At 40.5% G+C, this 16,223-nt stretch overlaps 3 protein-coding genes across 4 annotated transcripts in view; 1 reads left to right on the forward strand and 2 right to left on the reverse strand.

Moving 5' to 3' along the window:
- The window catches only part of ddx43 (DEAD (Asp-Glu-Ala-Asp) box polypeptide 43), a 15,519-nt gene extending 10,574 nt beyond the window's left edge, over positions 1–4,945 (forward strand). For both annotated transcript variants that reach the window (XM_085369108.1, XM_085369109.1), the window contains exons 10-16: positions 577–677; positions 883–970; positions 3,089–3,216; positions 3,348–3,457; positions 3,631–3,769; positions 3,849–3,936; positions 4,799–4,945. In XM_085369108.1, the coding sequence (XP_085225234.1) occupies positions 577–677; positions 883–970; positions 3,089–3,216; positions 3,348–3,457; positions 3,631–3,769; positions 3,849–3,936; positions 4,799–4,945 (801 nt within the window). The remainder of the gene's footprint in view (positions 1–576; positions 678–882; positions 971–3,088; positions 3,217–3,347; positions 3,458–3,630; positions 3,770–3,848; positions 3,937–4,798) is intronic.
- A 1,475-nt stretch (positions 4,946–6,420) lies between these two features.
- cgasa (cyclic GMP-AMP synthase a) lies at positions 6,421–10,454 on the reverse strand. Its single transcript, XM_085369262.1, has 5 exons — positions 9,513–10,454; positions 9,214–9,427; positions 8,762–9,019; positions 8,194–8,293; positions 6,421–6,766 (listed from the first exon to the last, which is right to left on the reverse strand). Exons 1-5 carry the CDS (start codon positions 10,452–10,454, stop codon positions 6,421–6,423), a joined length of 1,860 nt encoding a protein of 619 aa, XP_085225388.1.
- Positions 10,455–11,645: 1,191 nt separating this feature from the next.
- On the reverse strand, positions 11,646–14,437 carry eef1a1a (eukaryotic translation elongation factor 1 alpha 1a). Its single transcript, XM_085369675.1, has 7 exons — positions 14,294–14,437; positions 13,932–14,111; positions 13,368–13,664; positions 12,776–12,926; positions 12,357–12,613; positions 11,896–12,130; positions 11,646–11,770 (listed from the first exon to the last, which is right to left on the reverse strand). The coding sequence occupies exons 1-7, from the start codon at positions 14,435–14,437 to the stop codon at positions 11,646–11,648; spliced, it is 1,389 nt and encodes a 462-aa protein (XP_085225801.1).
- Positions 14,438–16,223: the final 1,786 nt, after the last annotated feature.

Genomic DNA, 16,223 nt, shown 5'->3' on the forward strand with positions numbered 1-16,223 from the left:
TCTAGTAGGCATACTTGCACGTAGAATGGATGGATTTATATTATAATGTATAAGTTTCTAGTAATTTGTGCCATAGTCTTATAGATTAAACTAGCAGTGTACACCATTGGTCCCCAACCCCCGGGCCTCGGACCGGTACCGGGCCACGAGAGTTGAGGCTCAGGGGTGAAATGTATGGTTTTCAGGGTTTTTATCGGTTTTTAGCATTATTTTTTTATCGTTAAGTCAGTTTTCCTGGGTCTTTTCACGTGTGTTATGAATAAATCTTCTTTTTTTCAGTTTTATTTTGTTGTATTTATCCGCGACACCTTAAAGGTCTGTGAAAATATTGTCGGGCATAAACTGGTCCGTGGCGCAAAAAAGCTTGGGGACCGCTGGTTTACACCATAATCAACCAGGCTTTTTTTGGGCCCAGAAAATTATACTTGTATACTTGAGGCTTGTAAACATGTAATCTACTGGCTGCTGACACATGGTGCATAGTAGGTGGGTTTTATTTTGTATATTTGGCGTACTCATGTTGTGTGTGTGGTGAAAACGAGATGCGCTGTCTTTAGTAACTACTCTTTTAAAAAGGTGCTGGACGAGGCTGACCGTATGTTAGATATGGGCTTTGAACCCCAAATTATGAAGATTCTTCTGGACATCCGTCCAGATCGACAGACTGTCATGACCAGGTATAAACAATTTGCCATCAGTTAATGATGAAACTGACCACATGAACACACAACACATCCAATTCAGGAACAAGTGCATTTAAATGGTTGACTTTAAACATGAAAACCATCAAGTATTGGTTGGTGTTCATCCAGAGTTGTAGAATATAATGTATGTATGGAAATTAAAACAACCTTTCTATGCCCGTTATTTCTCATGTTTCAGTGCAACTTGGCCCACAGGTGTGAGACGACTGGCCAAATCCTACCTAAAGAATCCCATGATGGTTTATGTGGGCACCCTGGACTTGGCTGTAAGTAGAAATGAATCCAATCAGTGATTTAAATGTCCTGACTATTTTTTTTTTTTTTTTTTTTTTTTTTTTTTTTTTGTATATTGTCCCATCATAATCCCACCATAAGGTCGTCAAGTATAAGTTTATTTATATGGCACATTTACAACAGCTCATCCTTCAAACTACACTGAACAAAAATATAAACGCAACACTTTTGTTTTTGCTCCCATTCCCCATGGGATGGACGTAGAGACCTAAAATTCATTCCAGATACACAATATAACCATCCCTCCCAAACAGTGGTCACAAATCAGTCCAAATGTGTGGTAGTGGGCGCATCTGCTATATTGAGATAATCCATCCCACCTCACAGGTGTGCCACGTCAGGATGCTGATCTGACATCATGAGTAGTGCACAGGTGTACCTCAGACTGCCCACAACAAAAGGCCACCCTGGAATGTGCAGTTTTGTCTCACAGCAAAATGCCACAGATGCCACAAGCAATGAGGGAGCGTGCAATTGGCATGCTGACAGCAGGAATGTCAACCAGATCTGTCGCCCGGGCATTGAATGTTCATTTCTCAACCATAAGCCGTCTCCACAGGCGTTTCAGAGAATATGGCAGCACATCCAACCGGCCTCACAACCGCAGACCTCGTGTAACCACACCAGCCCAGGACCTCCACATCCAGCAGGTTCACCTCCAAGATCGTCTGAGACCAGCCACCCAGACAGCTGCTGGAACAATTGGTTTACACAACCAAACTATTTCTGCACAAACTGTCAGAAACCGTCTCAGGGACGCTCAACTGCATGCCCGTCGTCCTCATCGGGGTCTTGACCTGACTCCAGCTCGTCGCCGTAACAGACTTGTGTGGGCAAATGCTCACATTCGATGGCGTCTGGCACGTTGGAGAGGTGTGCGCTTCACGGATGAATCATGGTTCACATTGTTCAGGGCAGATGGCAGCTGAGAATGTCCCAGTTCTTGCATGGCCAGCATACTCACCGGACATGTCACCCATTGAGCATGTTCGGGATGTGCTTGACCGGCGTATACGACAGCGTGTACCAGTTCCCACGAATATCCAACAACCTCGCACAGTCATTGAAGTGGAGTGGACCAACATTCCACAGGCCACAATTGACAATCTGATAGACTCCATGCGACGATGTGTTGCACTGCATGAGGCAAATGGTGGTCACACCAGATCCTGACCGGTTCTGGGTCCCCAGACCCCCAATAGCGCAAAAAACTGCACATTCCAGGGTGGCCTTTTGTTGTGGGCAGTCTGAGGTACACCTGTGCACTACTCATGATGTCAGATCAGCATCCTGATGTGGCACACCTGTGAGGTGGGATGGATTATCTCAATATAGCAGATGTGCCCACTACCACACATTTGGACTGATTTGTGACCACTGTTTGGGAGGGATGGTTATATTGTGTATCTGGAATGAATTTTAGGTCTCTACGTCCATCCCATGGGGAATGGGAGCAAAAACAAAAGTGTTGCGTTTATATTTTTGTTCAGTGTAAAATGCAATTGAAATAAGTAAAATGCACAACAATGATGAAATAAAAATATAAAAGAAAGAATAATACAAGACAATACAAATAACTAAAACAACAATGACTAAGGCTGTTAAAACAAAATGCTTGGGTCAACATGTGCTAAAGACAGTCCATAAAAATGTATCCTCAGTAAAGATTTACAATGTTCCAGGGTTTGTGCAGCACTAATATTTAGAGACAGACTATTCCAGAGTCTGGGACCTACCATGGAGAAGCCTCTGTTGCCACAGGATTTAAGTTTAGACCGTGGAATGGTTAACATTAGTTTTGAACTGGACCTCATGGTTCTTTCTGGAGTATAAATAAATACAGCTAGGATAGGTAAGATGGATGAATTAGCAACAATCAAACTACTGTATTTCACATGGTTGTTTAGTGACTTAAAAACTAAAAGTTAGCTGGATACTGGAGAGATGGTTTCTGTCTGACTTTTGCATGTCTGACAGTTGAGAATTTGTTCATTTATTCTTGGCAGACATGTTATTTACTTTAAAGTTCTAAATAGCGTATGCCCGTTTGGATTCTGTTTACATGCTTCCTGTGTTTCTATTCTTGTCAGGCTGTTAACACGGTGCAGCAAACAGTGCTGATTGTTCGCGAAGAGGAGAAAAAGTCGTATCTGTTTGACTTCATCAGAAACATGCAACCGGAGGAAAAAGTAATCATCTTTGTTGGCAAGAAGCTTGCGTAAGTGCGGAGTTGGTTCATAGTTGTGGCTGTTCACCACTGTTACATTTGGATAAACACACATCAGCATTGGTACCCACTTTAATCGCTTGTCCTTTGTTTTGCTCGTTTCCATTTTTGTTCAACATCAGAGTTGATGACCTGTCCAGTGATATGTGCCTTCAAGGTTTGGCTGTGCAGAGTCTCCATGGTGACCGTGAACAGTGTGACCGTGAAGAAGCTCTCAAGGACTTTAAAAACGGTATGTAACGTGAAGGGAAAAGTGCTTTGAAAAATAGTCTGCATGGCACTAGCAGAGAAAATGGAAACACATTTTTGTGTGTAGCTGGTGGTCTTATTTTAAACTAAAGACAACCACAAGTAAAGGCTGTTGGATCGAAGTTATGACAGAATAAGTGTTGTATCTTTTTCCAGGTCGAGTTCGTATCCTCGTGGCCACAGATTTGGCATCTCGAGGGTTGGATGTCCATGACATAACACACGTCTTCAACTTTGACTTCCCACGTAACATCGAGGAATATGTTCATCGTGTAGGTCGCACTGGCAGAGCAGGGTAAGAGAGTGTGCATGCAGACTTTACTGCCAGGCTGTGCTTGTGCTAGCTTGTGATGTTGATGCATGTTTCGTTTCAGACGTTCAGGTGCTGCTGTGACCCTGGTGACAAGAGAGAACTGGAGAATGGCACCTGAGCTAATTCCCATCATGGAGCGAGCAGGACAGGTTGGCAAAAACATATTTTGTGTTGACATAAATACACTTTTGATTGAGTAGACTTTTTTTTTTCTCCTTCAAAATGTAACATAATTCCTGAGAATTCTGTGCATGTGTACTTATATTATAATACAGCTGACAAACTGATAGTCTTTTTTTTTTTATTTTTTTTTTTAATTCTTTATTTCTAAACTATTACTTCCCGAAGGTGATTACAGGCATTAATCAACACAATTTACAAGGGAAAAACAAAACAAAATGAAAGAAAAAGAAAAAAGAGAAGGGAAAAAAAAAAGAAAAAACAGTCGGGAGTGACCAGTTAGCTAGGTTGGTGGTTTCAAGCTTTGAAAAGAAGATTCGGCTTATGGGTATTGGCATATAGGACCCACTTATCCCAACACAAATGGAACCAACCCACCCTGTCATTGACATAAGCTGTTACCTCCTCCATCCTATAAATCTCTAGCGTAATTTCCCACCATAATGACAAGGTCAGTATATCTTGCAAGGACCATTTCTTAGTTATACCTTTCTTACTTGCAACAAGTAAAGCTCTTAACAGACATGTATCATTTTTAGACCAGTTCTGCGGTATACAACCAAAAAAGATTGTCTTCATGTCCAAAGGGAATGTACAGTCAAAAATGCCTTGTAATGTACCATGAATGTCTTTCCAGTAGGTCCGTAGCAAAGAACAGTCCCACATAATATGGGTGTGATGTGCTCGTTGGTGTCCACAGTTTCTCCAACACACAGGAGGATTCCCATCATAATGAGCCTTTTGATACGGAGTAATAAGGAACCTTATCAAAGACTTCCATCCAAATTCCCTCCAGCTAAAAACTGATAGTCTTAACAAATCCTTTTGCAGGATATCCCAGAGGAGCTGTTGCTTATGGCAGAAAGGTATCAAAAGCACAAGAAAGAGAAGGAAATGTCCAATCCAAGGGGAGGACAGGGGCGAGGAGGAGGGAGAAGAAATGGTGGAACAGACCGCGGCCAAAACTGGGGGTTCTAATACAGAGCTCTCCATGTAAGTTTTCCCGCCATGTTCCTCCACCTTACTCTGACAGGAATTAACAGTCAAATTACTGTATTTCACATGGTTATGAGAATGTTCATTTTCTTATCCTTTTCTCCACAGGCTGGAGCAAGGTCTCAATCTACCTGTGTTATTTCTTTTTAATGTGCATTTCAGTTCTTTATTTTCTGTTATTGAAAGGTTTGCTTGCTGGATTATATCTATGATCATTTGGCAACTTGCACCTAATTGTTTTCTTCTCTTAAAAGACTTTAAAATGCACATTTTTCTCTGCCATAAACTTTTCTGTCTGTTATCATTCAGAATATTTTGTGTTATCTCTTGGTTGTGGAAAGTTTAATAAATTGTTATCTTAAAAAGAAATGACATGTTGTGCATGCATTAATGGCTTCTTCCTTTAGAACTTAACCATAGAATTGTGGTAATAATTGAATCTACTTTCTTAATTGCCTATATTAATGGTCAAAAATTACATGGACACTGTTGGGGGTAAATGCTCATAATTTGGGGGGGAAATAATAATATCATGGAAAAAGAGAAAAGTCAGGTCTTTTGGAAAAAAAAATTGTCAAACAGGAAGTGATGGTTTGCGTTAAGCTCAACAGCTTGTCTGCTTTACTTGCTCAAGATGTTTAGTCTGCTGACCACATCAGTTTACTTGGAGATCTGATTTATAAGAAAATCTAAGCACAAACACTGCTGTTCATTCCTATAAAAATGTGTATTTCAAAACTTAATGAGTCAGCTATGTTATGCCAGTCTGATGGCTAAATCTAAAATAGAAGTGCAAAAACTGAGCCTGTCAGCACTTGTTGTAAGCAAGCTGAAAAATTGTGCGTTTATTGTCCTCAATCACTACGTTTTTTTTCAGCCCCAGTTAAGATGCCATTCTAAGGTGTATATATTTTACAAATAAGAGGTATCGTCTGGCTTCACAATAAAGTAAAAGTCAGTTAACAAAGTTTACAAATGTAATGTGTTTTTAATATGTCAGCTATTAATCAGCAAACGACATCACCTTTTCATTGACCATATAAAGCGATACATTTAAGGATTCAGTCAGAATATAATAAAGAAACATGTAATAAGAAAAGTATATTAGTACTTGTGTTATTGTTCTCCTAAATCTCAATTTACGAGTAACATTTCTTACAAATGGGTTGCAAACCAGAAAACAACAAAATCACATCAAAACTCAAAGCTGCAAATTAAAGTTTCAACTGTACAGATATGATTAAGGGGAAATAAGATAACTAAAACTAAAGCAATGAAATCGGTAAAACAAACTGTATTTGCATAGTTGCTGGATTGCCTGTGCTTATTTGAGGCATTGTAAACACAATGGGACTTCCCAAAAAAGTTGATTCTGTTTATTTGGATGCAGCATTTGATTGAGCATGCATCAAGACACTATAGGACTTACAAAAATCACGAGTCCAGATGTGCATTAATTAATTTCCATTTTTAAGTTGTTCCCTAAAAATAGGAAAGCCTTTCCGGCGTTCCTCCCTGATAGCATCGGACAGACCTTTGCAAACTCTAATACCAGAGAACAGGTTCTGACTTGGAATGAAAAAGTTGCATAGTTGACCATTTTCCAAGTAACCTTCAAAGTCCTGCAGGAGCACCTGGAAACAGTCGCTCAGGTCTGAGACTCTCCACTTGTTGTCATCAGTTCGCAAGCAACAGGCATGTAAGAGTGTAGTTTTGGCATGATAAGAGCAAAACTTGTCAAATGAAGAATCCCTTTCCTTCAGCAGATGTAGCAGGTGCTTTAGGAGTTTCAGACAGGACTTTCTGTGTGCAAGGAGAAAGATACAGAGATTTTGGGACCTTGGATAATTAAACTTTCACAACATGACATTAGGTAAGAAATCCTTAAACATATCAAACATTTTCTTCAGTCTGCTTACTTTCTTGAGTTGAGAGATAGGTATATGTGCATAGAAATGGATGGATATAAGTGTCTAGAGATGGAGATATAGGGGTGTGTTTGTGTTTAATATAGAGCTGCAATGATTCATCCAGCAATTGAATAATAAAAAAAAAATCTTTGCTTCGATGCTTTGTTTAACACACGACTCTGTAGCGCACCCTTATCACCATGGAAATGCGGGCATGTCAGCTGCATTTGTGACAAAAAGCAAACCTGTAATAGAACTGTATTTAGGAGCAGTGAACGACTACAGAGTCTGCCGACACTAAACCTATGAGGCCCCCAGTTTTCAACAAAAGCATCGATAACACAAAAAGCTGCAATGATGATGACGCTGGCAAAGTTTAACATGAATCTGCAGTAAGCCTCCAGAAGTTGTATTAAAACATGCAGACAAACTGTTAACTTAGCCTGATACCATGTTTAAATTATACAGCTTAATGAAGGCTGACGACGTACATGAAACCGATACCTGCAGCAAGCAAAGGGGGGACATGAGGTTTACTAGATCAGATTAATTTCAGGGCTTTCGCAACATTTATCAGATTGAAGGTGAAATGATATAAAATGATGTGTTAATTAAATTGCATTAATATTTGAGAATATGAAGAAACGCTTTTTCACAAGCCAATAAAAATGTACATGGGCCAATAAAACTCTGGACACTGAATTATTATTACTATTAAGTAACACCTGCACCATTATAACATTTGTTTTCAGCAGCACAGAAAGTATGCATCAAACTTTCCATCAACTATGGAATGCTGATATTCTCGCTTTTCTTTATTGCAGCCACCACATTCTCTTTTAAAGGCCTACAGATACAAACTCGCTCTTTGCTTGACCTCAAACACATAGGCACACACAGATGCACAAAAATTCGGAAACATGAATGCACAACAAATCTACCTCGTCAAGGAGATAAAACTTGTACTTGAAAGTATTTATATATTTTTGCATTTAAGAAAACGCTTTCTTTAAAACATTTAATTTAATATGGTGCATAAATACAATGAAAGGGTTTCGTTCTTTCTGTTGTTGTTAACAGATTTCAAAACATTGCAATTTCTAAAATGGAAACTAATTAGCAGTTCATTTTGAAAGACGTTTTCGCTTTTAAATGTCTATTATTGCTCATTAATAAGAAATAAGACAAGTAGTTATCCAATTAATAGACTCATGTACCAAACACCAACAAACCACATGGTTGGATGAATAATTTTTTTGCCATTGTGTTCATTTTCTACCAGAAAGCAATAATTTGGTTTAATAAGCATGTTGTTCTAACCTGCAGCAGTTTTCTCCACTTTGTTCACAGCAAGTCTTCTTTGATCCATGATTTTTCAGGATGGCCTTCTCAATGTGAGAGAATGAAACTCTCCAAACATCTGTATGTTAGAGATGACGGAAGAGAACAGGGAAATTTTAAGCTTTTTATACCATCATCAAAATTGCACATTTTGAACTGTAGTAACATTGGTCAAGTGTTAAAGGGGATTTCTGCTTCAGTGGGAAACCTACACCGTAGCTACGATATGACTGCCAAACCCTCTGAAACCCTATGCCATTACTTTATATATTACCCTTTCATAAATCCTGTTGACTACATTTTATTTACCAACGTAAGCAACGGTAATACACATGAAAATGCACAGAAACATTGAAAATGACTTTTTGGCACAACACTGACAACAATGTCAGCCACAAACATTCTAACCAGGATTCAGTTGTCTTATAATACTGTGTCCTTTCTCACTTCTACTGCAGTTAACAAAAACTTTATCTATTTCGTTCAGTGGCTCACAATCACATGATTTTTTTTTTTTAATTCACTAATTGAGAGAGGTTAAACTTACCTTTATTACGGACACCATCATTTTCCACTGTACCCTTGCCCTCATATTTTGGGACCAGATAATATGGCTCTCGCTTGTAATCTTGCTTAACTTTATGCCCGAGCCAGCACTCTATTTTAAGGCCTTGGGTTGTGAAAGGCGGCCAGCTTGATTTAACCATAAGGCAGAGAACAACATCCAGCGAAATTGGGACTGATTGTACATGTGTGGTCAGGGTCACTGCTGGACAGCCTTTTTTCTTCTTGTCCACCTTCCATCCTGAAAGAACAAACAAAACCTAACTCCAGACATTCTATGGTACTGGATGCTGTATATTAATACATTACAATATAGAAAGCATAGATAAATAAGCATGTTAAATTAAAGGCCTTGTCAAATTGAATTCTTCCTCAGGCCCTTTTTTACTGTAAAATTGAAATTTCACTAAAACTAACTTAAACTTTGATACTTACCAGTAAAATTCTTGACACATTTCTTCACTTCTTCTCTGAACTCATTGAGCATCTTGGTAGCAGATAAAATGCCATTTTCTAGAAATCTTTCCAGATTCTTCTGGCCACGTTTTAATTCCACACTGTAAAATGCGCCATCAGTTCCAAATGGTTCAAGTTTCACCCGATCAACCAAGATGGGCAGCATGACGTCAAATTCATCGGGATTACAAATCTGTGCAACATACAAGTCATACATCAGATTGGACCACAAATCCTGTCCTGAGTTAATTGCGGGAACTCAGAGTGTAAAACCTTACCTTTAGATGTTCATAGTAGCTTCCTGTTTTTAGGGGTTCTTGTACGTCATTAAAGCTTAATGTATTTTGTTTTAAATGATTGATTATATTTCGTATTATCGCATTTATGACTTCTGCTGCGTTTGTTTTGTCAATCATTTTAATTTTCATTTTTTTCAGAGTTTCCTTAAGGATATAATCTGTTGAAGCTTTTTCTTCGGTCATGTCTTTCCTTTTTAAGTCCTCAGATTTTCCTGGTGCAACCTTTGTATCCTGCACAGCAGATTGTACTTCTACTTTTGGCTTGGCACCACAGGCTTTTGCTGGTGGCGATTTGGCTTTGCCAGCACATATTTCGGTTTTTGTGGTCTGTTCTGAAGCCTCTCTTGTATTCTTTGGAGTCTGTTGCTCTGCCTTTGGTATCTTCTCAAAATATTGCTCATTTTGCATCTTTGCATCAAGTTGTTCTCTTAATCTTGGCTTGGTGCCACAGGCTTTTGCTTTGACAGTGTCCACAGAATCCTCTGTAGGATCTTTTAGCTGTATCTCAGTCATTTCTGATGGTTTGGCTTTCCTAACACGTGGGTTTGTTTTTCTGGTACCCTCTGGAGTCTCTGGCTTTACTTCCTCTTCAAGTCCTTGTGATTTTGTCCTGTCAGAACATCTTTTTGTTCTTGTGGTTTTTGGAATTTCCTTTTTCTCCAGTTTCTCCAGTGGAAGTTGTTCTGTTGACTTGGTCCTGGTCGCACAAGTTCTCTGCGCTCTGCTGTGTTGAGATTCTCCTCCGGCACTGTCAGGAGGAAACTTTTCTTCAGCTTTGTTTGGATTTTTCTGCTCCGCTTTCTTTGGTTTCTGTTTCATTTGTTTTTCACTCTGCTTCCCTTCTGTTAAATCAGGAGAACTTACTTTAGTGCACTCAGCGTCGAGACTGTTTAGCTTGCGCGGTTTCCCTCTCCCAGCCATGACAGTGTAATGAATGAAACTTGTCTGCCAAGATTAATCCTTAGTGTGTCCTTTTATTGTATGAGAACACACCCCTTTACTTTGCCACACCCTGCCCTTATGTTGATTCAGCCTTTGACGTATACTCACCGGATGTAAACTGTGAGTGAAAGCTTTTCTGCAGGTCCTATTGCATGTAGTCCTCACGTACGCTATGCTGTGTGTATTGTGTAATAGCACAATCACTCGGTGAGTGCTGGGCTTATTACTTCCTGGATGATTGCTATTGGCCATAGGGTGAGGCTATAGCCTTCTAAGGTGCCGACACAGCACTGTGCCTGCAATTTTATAAACTTGATCTTTGTTTGAAATTCTTATTAGTTTCTCTTTTATTTCTATATCAATAGCTACATCTTGTGGATAGAAAGGTGTATTGCAGATATTGTGTCATATTTTAAGAATCTTAAATTTCAACACAACTGTTGCTCTCACAGCTTTACACAGAAGGGGGGAAAAACTGCTAAAGGCAGCACATTTTGGTTGAAATATGTTTAATGTTACAAAGAGGCTCATGCCATCTTACAATAAGGTGCTATAGCTTATGCCAATTTAAACTACAAGTGCAAGTGCAAAATTAGCAAAATGCCAATCAAAGTGCTTTAAGAGTCCACATGTGGACTAGAGTCCTGGGAGGACAATTTTTGACCTTTTTTTGTTTTAAGTTCTTTTTAAAGCTTAAACAGAACAAATTCTCTACTACTCCACTACACAGAAGGACACAGTTATGACTCCTTGCTCCTAGAGAGCGCCATATAGTTGCAAACAAACACTAAAAGCAGGACAACATATAATATCATGTAAAGAGTTCAGAACCTACACTCCATTGAACTAGAGAGGTGATAGGTTGCAGTATCTCTAATTATTAGATGTCTAAATAGCACAGAATAGGGTTTCCATGACGCGAATCAACAGTGCACACATTTGAAACATGTTGATGTTACACTGTACTTAATGGTAATCTAACCACTGAAATGGAACCAGGAGTGCTGCCTCAAGGACTAAGTGTTTTTCTTTCCTTCGAATGCTTTTGCGATGCATTGTGATGATTAACCAGTCTTTAATTATTAAGTTGAAGTAGCCAATTCTAGGATGAAGTTGGATGACTGATGTCCTGCCTTGGGAGACCTTGGGGTCGGCAGAGTAGCACAACATTCATTTGTTCCTCTGGGCCTTCTGGGCAGACTTGGTGACTTTACCAGTAGTGGAGACCTTTTTCTCCACACCTTTAATCACGCCGACAGCCACAGTCTGACGCATGTCACGCACCGCAAAACGACCTGCAAAGTGAAGAAGAATAAAAGACGTTTGAGTTCATCATAAAATATCGCATGACTTCAAAGTGGAGCCACGATGCCTTTTGATGAGGGAAGCTCTTGAAACTCTAGGAACTACTTGAACTCACCAAGGGGAGGATATTCAGAGAAGCTCTCGACACACATTGGTTTGCCAGGGATCATATCTACAATTGCAGCATCTCCAGATTTTAGGGATTTAGGGTTGTCCTCCAGCTTCTTGCCAGAGCGGCGATCAATCTTTTCTTTGAGCTCTGCAAACTTGCAGGCAATGTGAGCAGTGTGACAGTCCAGCACGGGAGCATAACCTGCGCTGATCTGGCCTGGGTGGTTGAGGATGATCACCTGCAAAGCAAAGGGACAACATCAGTGCCTTATTAATAACCGCAAAAAAAGCTTTCTTGTTTTTTTTTTTTATTTCTAGTTTTTCTGCTGTCGTCTTATTTGAACACATTCTTATCTGCCTTGAGGATTGAGAATATAAATAGTTCTGACATTAGATGGAGATGAATTTAAGTCATGTGCTCGTTCTACTATAATTGGATTTTTTACATCCAAATCTTGTATCTACCTGAGCAGTAAAGTTGGCAGCTTCCTGTGGTGGATCATTCTTGCTGTCACCAGCAACATTGCCACGGCGAATATCCTTGACAGATACGTTCTTGACGTTAAAGCCAACGTTGTCACCGGGTAGGGCTTCGCTCAGTGCCTCATGGTGCATTTCTACAGACTTGACCTCGGTAGTCACATTGACAGGGGCAAATGTCACCACCATTCCAGGCTTCAGTAATCCCGTTTCCACACGACCTACGGGGACTGTTCCAATTCCTGCAAAAGAGGTCAGAGTAAAGCAGAGTAAAGCAAACTAAAAGTGTTTCAGTTCTCTACTGAAAAAGGTATGTGGTTTTCCATGTTTTGAAATGTCATAACTATCCTTTATTCCCAAAGTATCTTAAAAGTTTATCCATATGTTATTTGTACACCACTTGCCTCCTATCTTGTAGACATCCTGCAGGGGAAGACGTAGAGGTTTGTCTGTTGGACGGGTGGGGGGCTGGATGGCATCCAGAGCCTCCAGTAGTGTGGTTCCTGACGCATTACCTTCCTTCCTATTTATTTTCCATCCCTTAAACCATGTCATCTAGAGGAAAGAAGGAAAAAATAATAATACACAATTTTATACAGTAATAATTTCAATTCTAAATTAAAATAATAACAGAACATTTTATTGGTTTCTTAACCTCCAGGACATTTTTTGTCACTTTTTAAATGAATGAATGATGCGTCTTGATCTTATGAAGAAGTTAATTTAACTAGCAGAAAGTTGCATTTTATTTTTTCCCTAGCTAACACCACTATGATTCATGTTGAAGAAAAATACTTCTTATTTATATCTATAGCTGCTGAAAGGGAAATTAGAGAAAAAGTTCGCTTTAGATTCTTTGACAGATCATGTTTGAGTTTGTCCAAGAGCTGTATTGAGCTACAGCTTTCTATCCACGGCACCAGTCAAACAAATGAATATTCAAATGATGGGCCACATCCTGGCTTTTGCATAACTATGCTTTGTTTTAGTACTTACATTAGGGCTGGGCTCAAGCATGTTGTCTCCGTTCCAGCCGGAAATGGGTACAAAGGCAACCGTGTCAGGATTGTATCCAATCTTCTTGATGTAGGTGCTCACTTCCTTCACGATCTCCTCGTAACGTTTCTGGCTGTAGTTTGGCTCCGTAGAGTCCATCTTGTTGATTCCCACAATGAGCTGCTTCACTCCGAGAGTGTAGGCCAGGAGGGCGTGCTCCCGAGTCTGTCCATTCTTGGAAATACCTGCTTCGAACTCTCCCACGCCAGCTGCCACAATCAGCACAGCACAGTCTGCCTAAAAATGCAGTGGATGCAGCTTTAGTAGGATTCCTCAGTAACTTTGAAATACTACCACTATTGGATGCTAATACTGTAATGTAATGTACTGTAATAATTTCTACACCAAATTCAACATCTACGATAGTCACTAATGGCAACTGAAATACTTCAATGTAATAGCAAGTGATGCACTTTGTGCACACAAGCTTGCAAAAGCACCTTAAAACATGCAATACAGAAGCTAATATACTTCATAGTGGCCTAGCATCCTCATGTTACACACCTGAGAGGTCCCGGTGATCATGTTCTTGATGAAGTCCCTGTGACCCGGGGCATCGATGATAGTCACGTAGTATTTGCTAGTTTCAAACTTCCACAGTGAGATGTCGATGGTAATGCCACGCTCCCTTTCAGCTTTCAGCTTGTCCAGCACCCAGGCGTACTTGAATGATCCTTTCCCCATCTGGGACACAAGCAACACTAACCTTCAAGACTTTTTTGCAAACAATTTAATCTCTTTTAAATTATATAAAACTCAAACAGCTTCTATTGTGTCAATTTCTATTTGATCCGCATGGCTTCTGCCTTAATATGTGAAGAGCGGCGGGCAGTTAAAGAGGTCGTCTTCCTCTCCCGTCTCCTTACCTCAGCAGCTTCCTTTTCAAACTTCTCGATGGTTCTCTTGTCAATGCCTCCGCACTTGTAGATAAGGTGGCCTGTGGTGGTGGACTTGCCAGAGTCCACGTGGCCAATCACCACGATGTTGATGTGGAGTTTCTCCTTTCCCATGATGACTGGAGCTGGCAGAAGTCACGAGGCAGTCTGTCTGCTAAAGCCAGGGTTAAGTTACAGTCAGGAAGCAATGGATTGATGAACTAGCTGTTGTGACTGACATATAGTGAAATGGGCTTGTTGTGAGTGAATAACATATTATTTGATGGTGGAAAATAGCCCAGACTTGTTTGTGTAATTAAACACCATAGGGTTCAACATTATGCTGGCAGAAATTCAAGGTATTGCATGGCTCTGTGGAAAAATACTGGAGTGGGAATCTCAGCTGGTGCAGGAAGAATTTGTAATTACATTAAAATACTGCTCAAAGGAGTAAAGTGAAAGTAACTTGGGCTCAGATTTGCTAAGAAGAAGGCTCTTGATTGTCAGTACGTGTTTTCTTTAGCATCTCAGAAGACTCCGAGGACTAGGGAGGATATCAGTGAACTGCACAGAACACACAACACTCCTCCCTCTCTTACTCTATCCCTCCATCCATCCACACCCCTGCTCTCCTCTTTCACATCCACATGCTTCTCCTGTTCTCACCACTCTGTGCACCAACACATCCAGGTAGCTCAGATGATATTTCACAGCACCATCCTCTTTTTCACAGCCACAGACTCAGTACAGCTTCCCTCCCAGCCAGAATCCACCATTTTGTCAGGTCTAGTCTACTAACAGTGTAGCAGCCATTACTCAGACACTGCAGTGCACTGTGCACAGGTTCACGCAAAGGGAAACAGGTACTGTTAAAGACTCTGTGGGGGTGACGGGGTGATGACCCTGAACATTAGGCTTCACACATGCACTGCGAAGTTTTGTTTAACCAAACCCGTGTGACATATTTAGTCTGAATGCACTCTGCAGCAGGCTGAACGTCAAGTAGCTTAATCCAACTGTAATATGTATCCCCACATGATCTTGCTCAGGTGAACTTAGGGCAAGGACAGTCATCTACATGCGCGCGTTTAACTCATCCTTCACAGATAACGTCACAGCGGCTGCCGCAGTGCGCTTTCACTTCTAAAAGATGGTTAAAAAAATAAACCTATAGAAACAGAGGGCGGAGCTTCAGAAAAATCTAAAGTATTGCACTAAATCTAATGTCTGAAGGAATTAACGGAAATGTCAACCCTCCGCCATGTTCTGTTATCTGCCCGCTTACTGAAGCCTGGATGCGCATTAACTACCAGCCGCCTGTCCTGCATCACAGTATCCCCACACACAGAACCGCTAAAAATAAAAACAGGCCCAGATAATTGACTGCTGGCATCAAAAAATAAATCGATAAAATAAAGTCCACTTCATGCATTATATCGTGTACTGCGTCGTACCTGAGAGCTGGCCGGTGTCAGGTTGGCTGCAGGCGCGGATAGGCTGAGGGGAGACGCTGATCCGGTTATAGCTCGCAGGACAGGCGGGGGTGTTGCGTAATTGCGCGCACCCGCCGTTGCACAGCATCACAACGACGAGTTAACGTAAACGAGTTTATTATAGGGCACAAATATCAGCATCCATTGTCGGACACACCGGCGAGTTAATATGCGCTTTAATGTCTGCAGAAAGCTTCAATGATCGGTAATTCCCGACGCATAACTTAATCGTGGCTTTTCAAGGGAAGGAAAATGCGCATTTAAAATTCAAGACTTTGCATTCATTAATAATTAGCATAGTATACATAAACAAGGCAGTTGTCGTTATTGTTGCTTTGCTATCATTAGTTGACTTTGAGATATCAGGAATGAGTGACAGCTCCGCTCTTAAAGGTTTGCAGTAAGCAGCAGGTGAAGGGCTCACCTTT

This window comes from Diplotaxodon limnothrissa, linkage group LG13 (assembly GCF_057381915.1).
Source record: "Diplotaxodon limnothrissa isolate DT_005_m linkage group LG13, D_limnothrissa_male_GT1.1, whole genome shotgun sequence".
In the NCBI taxonomy this organism is placed as follows: Eukaryota; Metazoa; Chordata; class Actinopteri; order Cichliformes; family Cichlidae; genus Diplotaxodon; species Diplotaxodon limnothrissa.

What these genes read in the sequence shown, in the direction of transcription:
- cgasa (XM_085369262.1), bottom strand. Translation starts at nt 10,454, where the DNA reads ATGGCTGGGAGAGGGAAACCGCGCAAGCTAAACAGTCTCGACGCTGAG. An exon ending in TGATGGTGTCCGTAATAAAG is followed by an intron (nt 8,294 to 8,761) that starts GTAAGTTTAACC and finishes TCTAACATACAG; the next exon opens with ATGTTTGGAGAGTTTCATTC. An exon ending in AGTGGAGAAAACTGCTGCAG is followed by an intron (nt 6,767 to 8,193) that starts GTTAGAACAACA and finishes CCTTGCACACAG; the next exon opens with AAAGTCCTGTCTGAAACTCC.
- eef1a1a (XM_085369675.1), bottom strand. Translation starts at nt 14,437, where the DNA reads ATGGGAAAGGAGAAACTCCACATCAACATCGTGGTGATTGGCCACGTG. An exon ending in TTGAAAAGGAAGCTGCTGAG is followed by an intron (nt 14,112 to 14,293) that starts GTAAGGAGACGG and finishes CTTGTGTCCCAG; the next exon opens with ATGGGGAAAGGATCATTCAA. An exon ending in TGCTTGAGCCCAGCCCTAAT is followed by an intron (nt 12,927 to 13,367) that starts GTAAGTACTAAA and finishes TCTTTCCTCTAG; the next exon opens with ATGACATGGTTTAAGGGATG.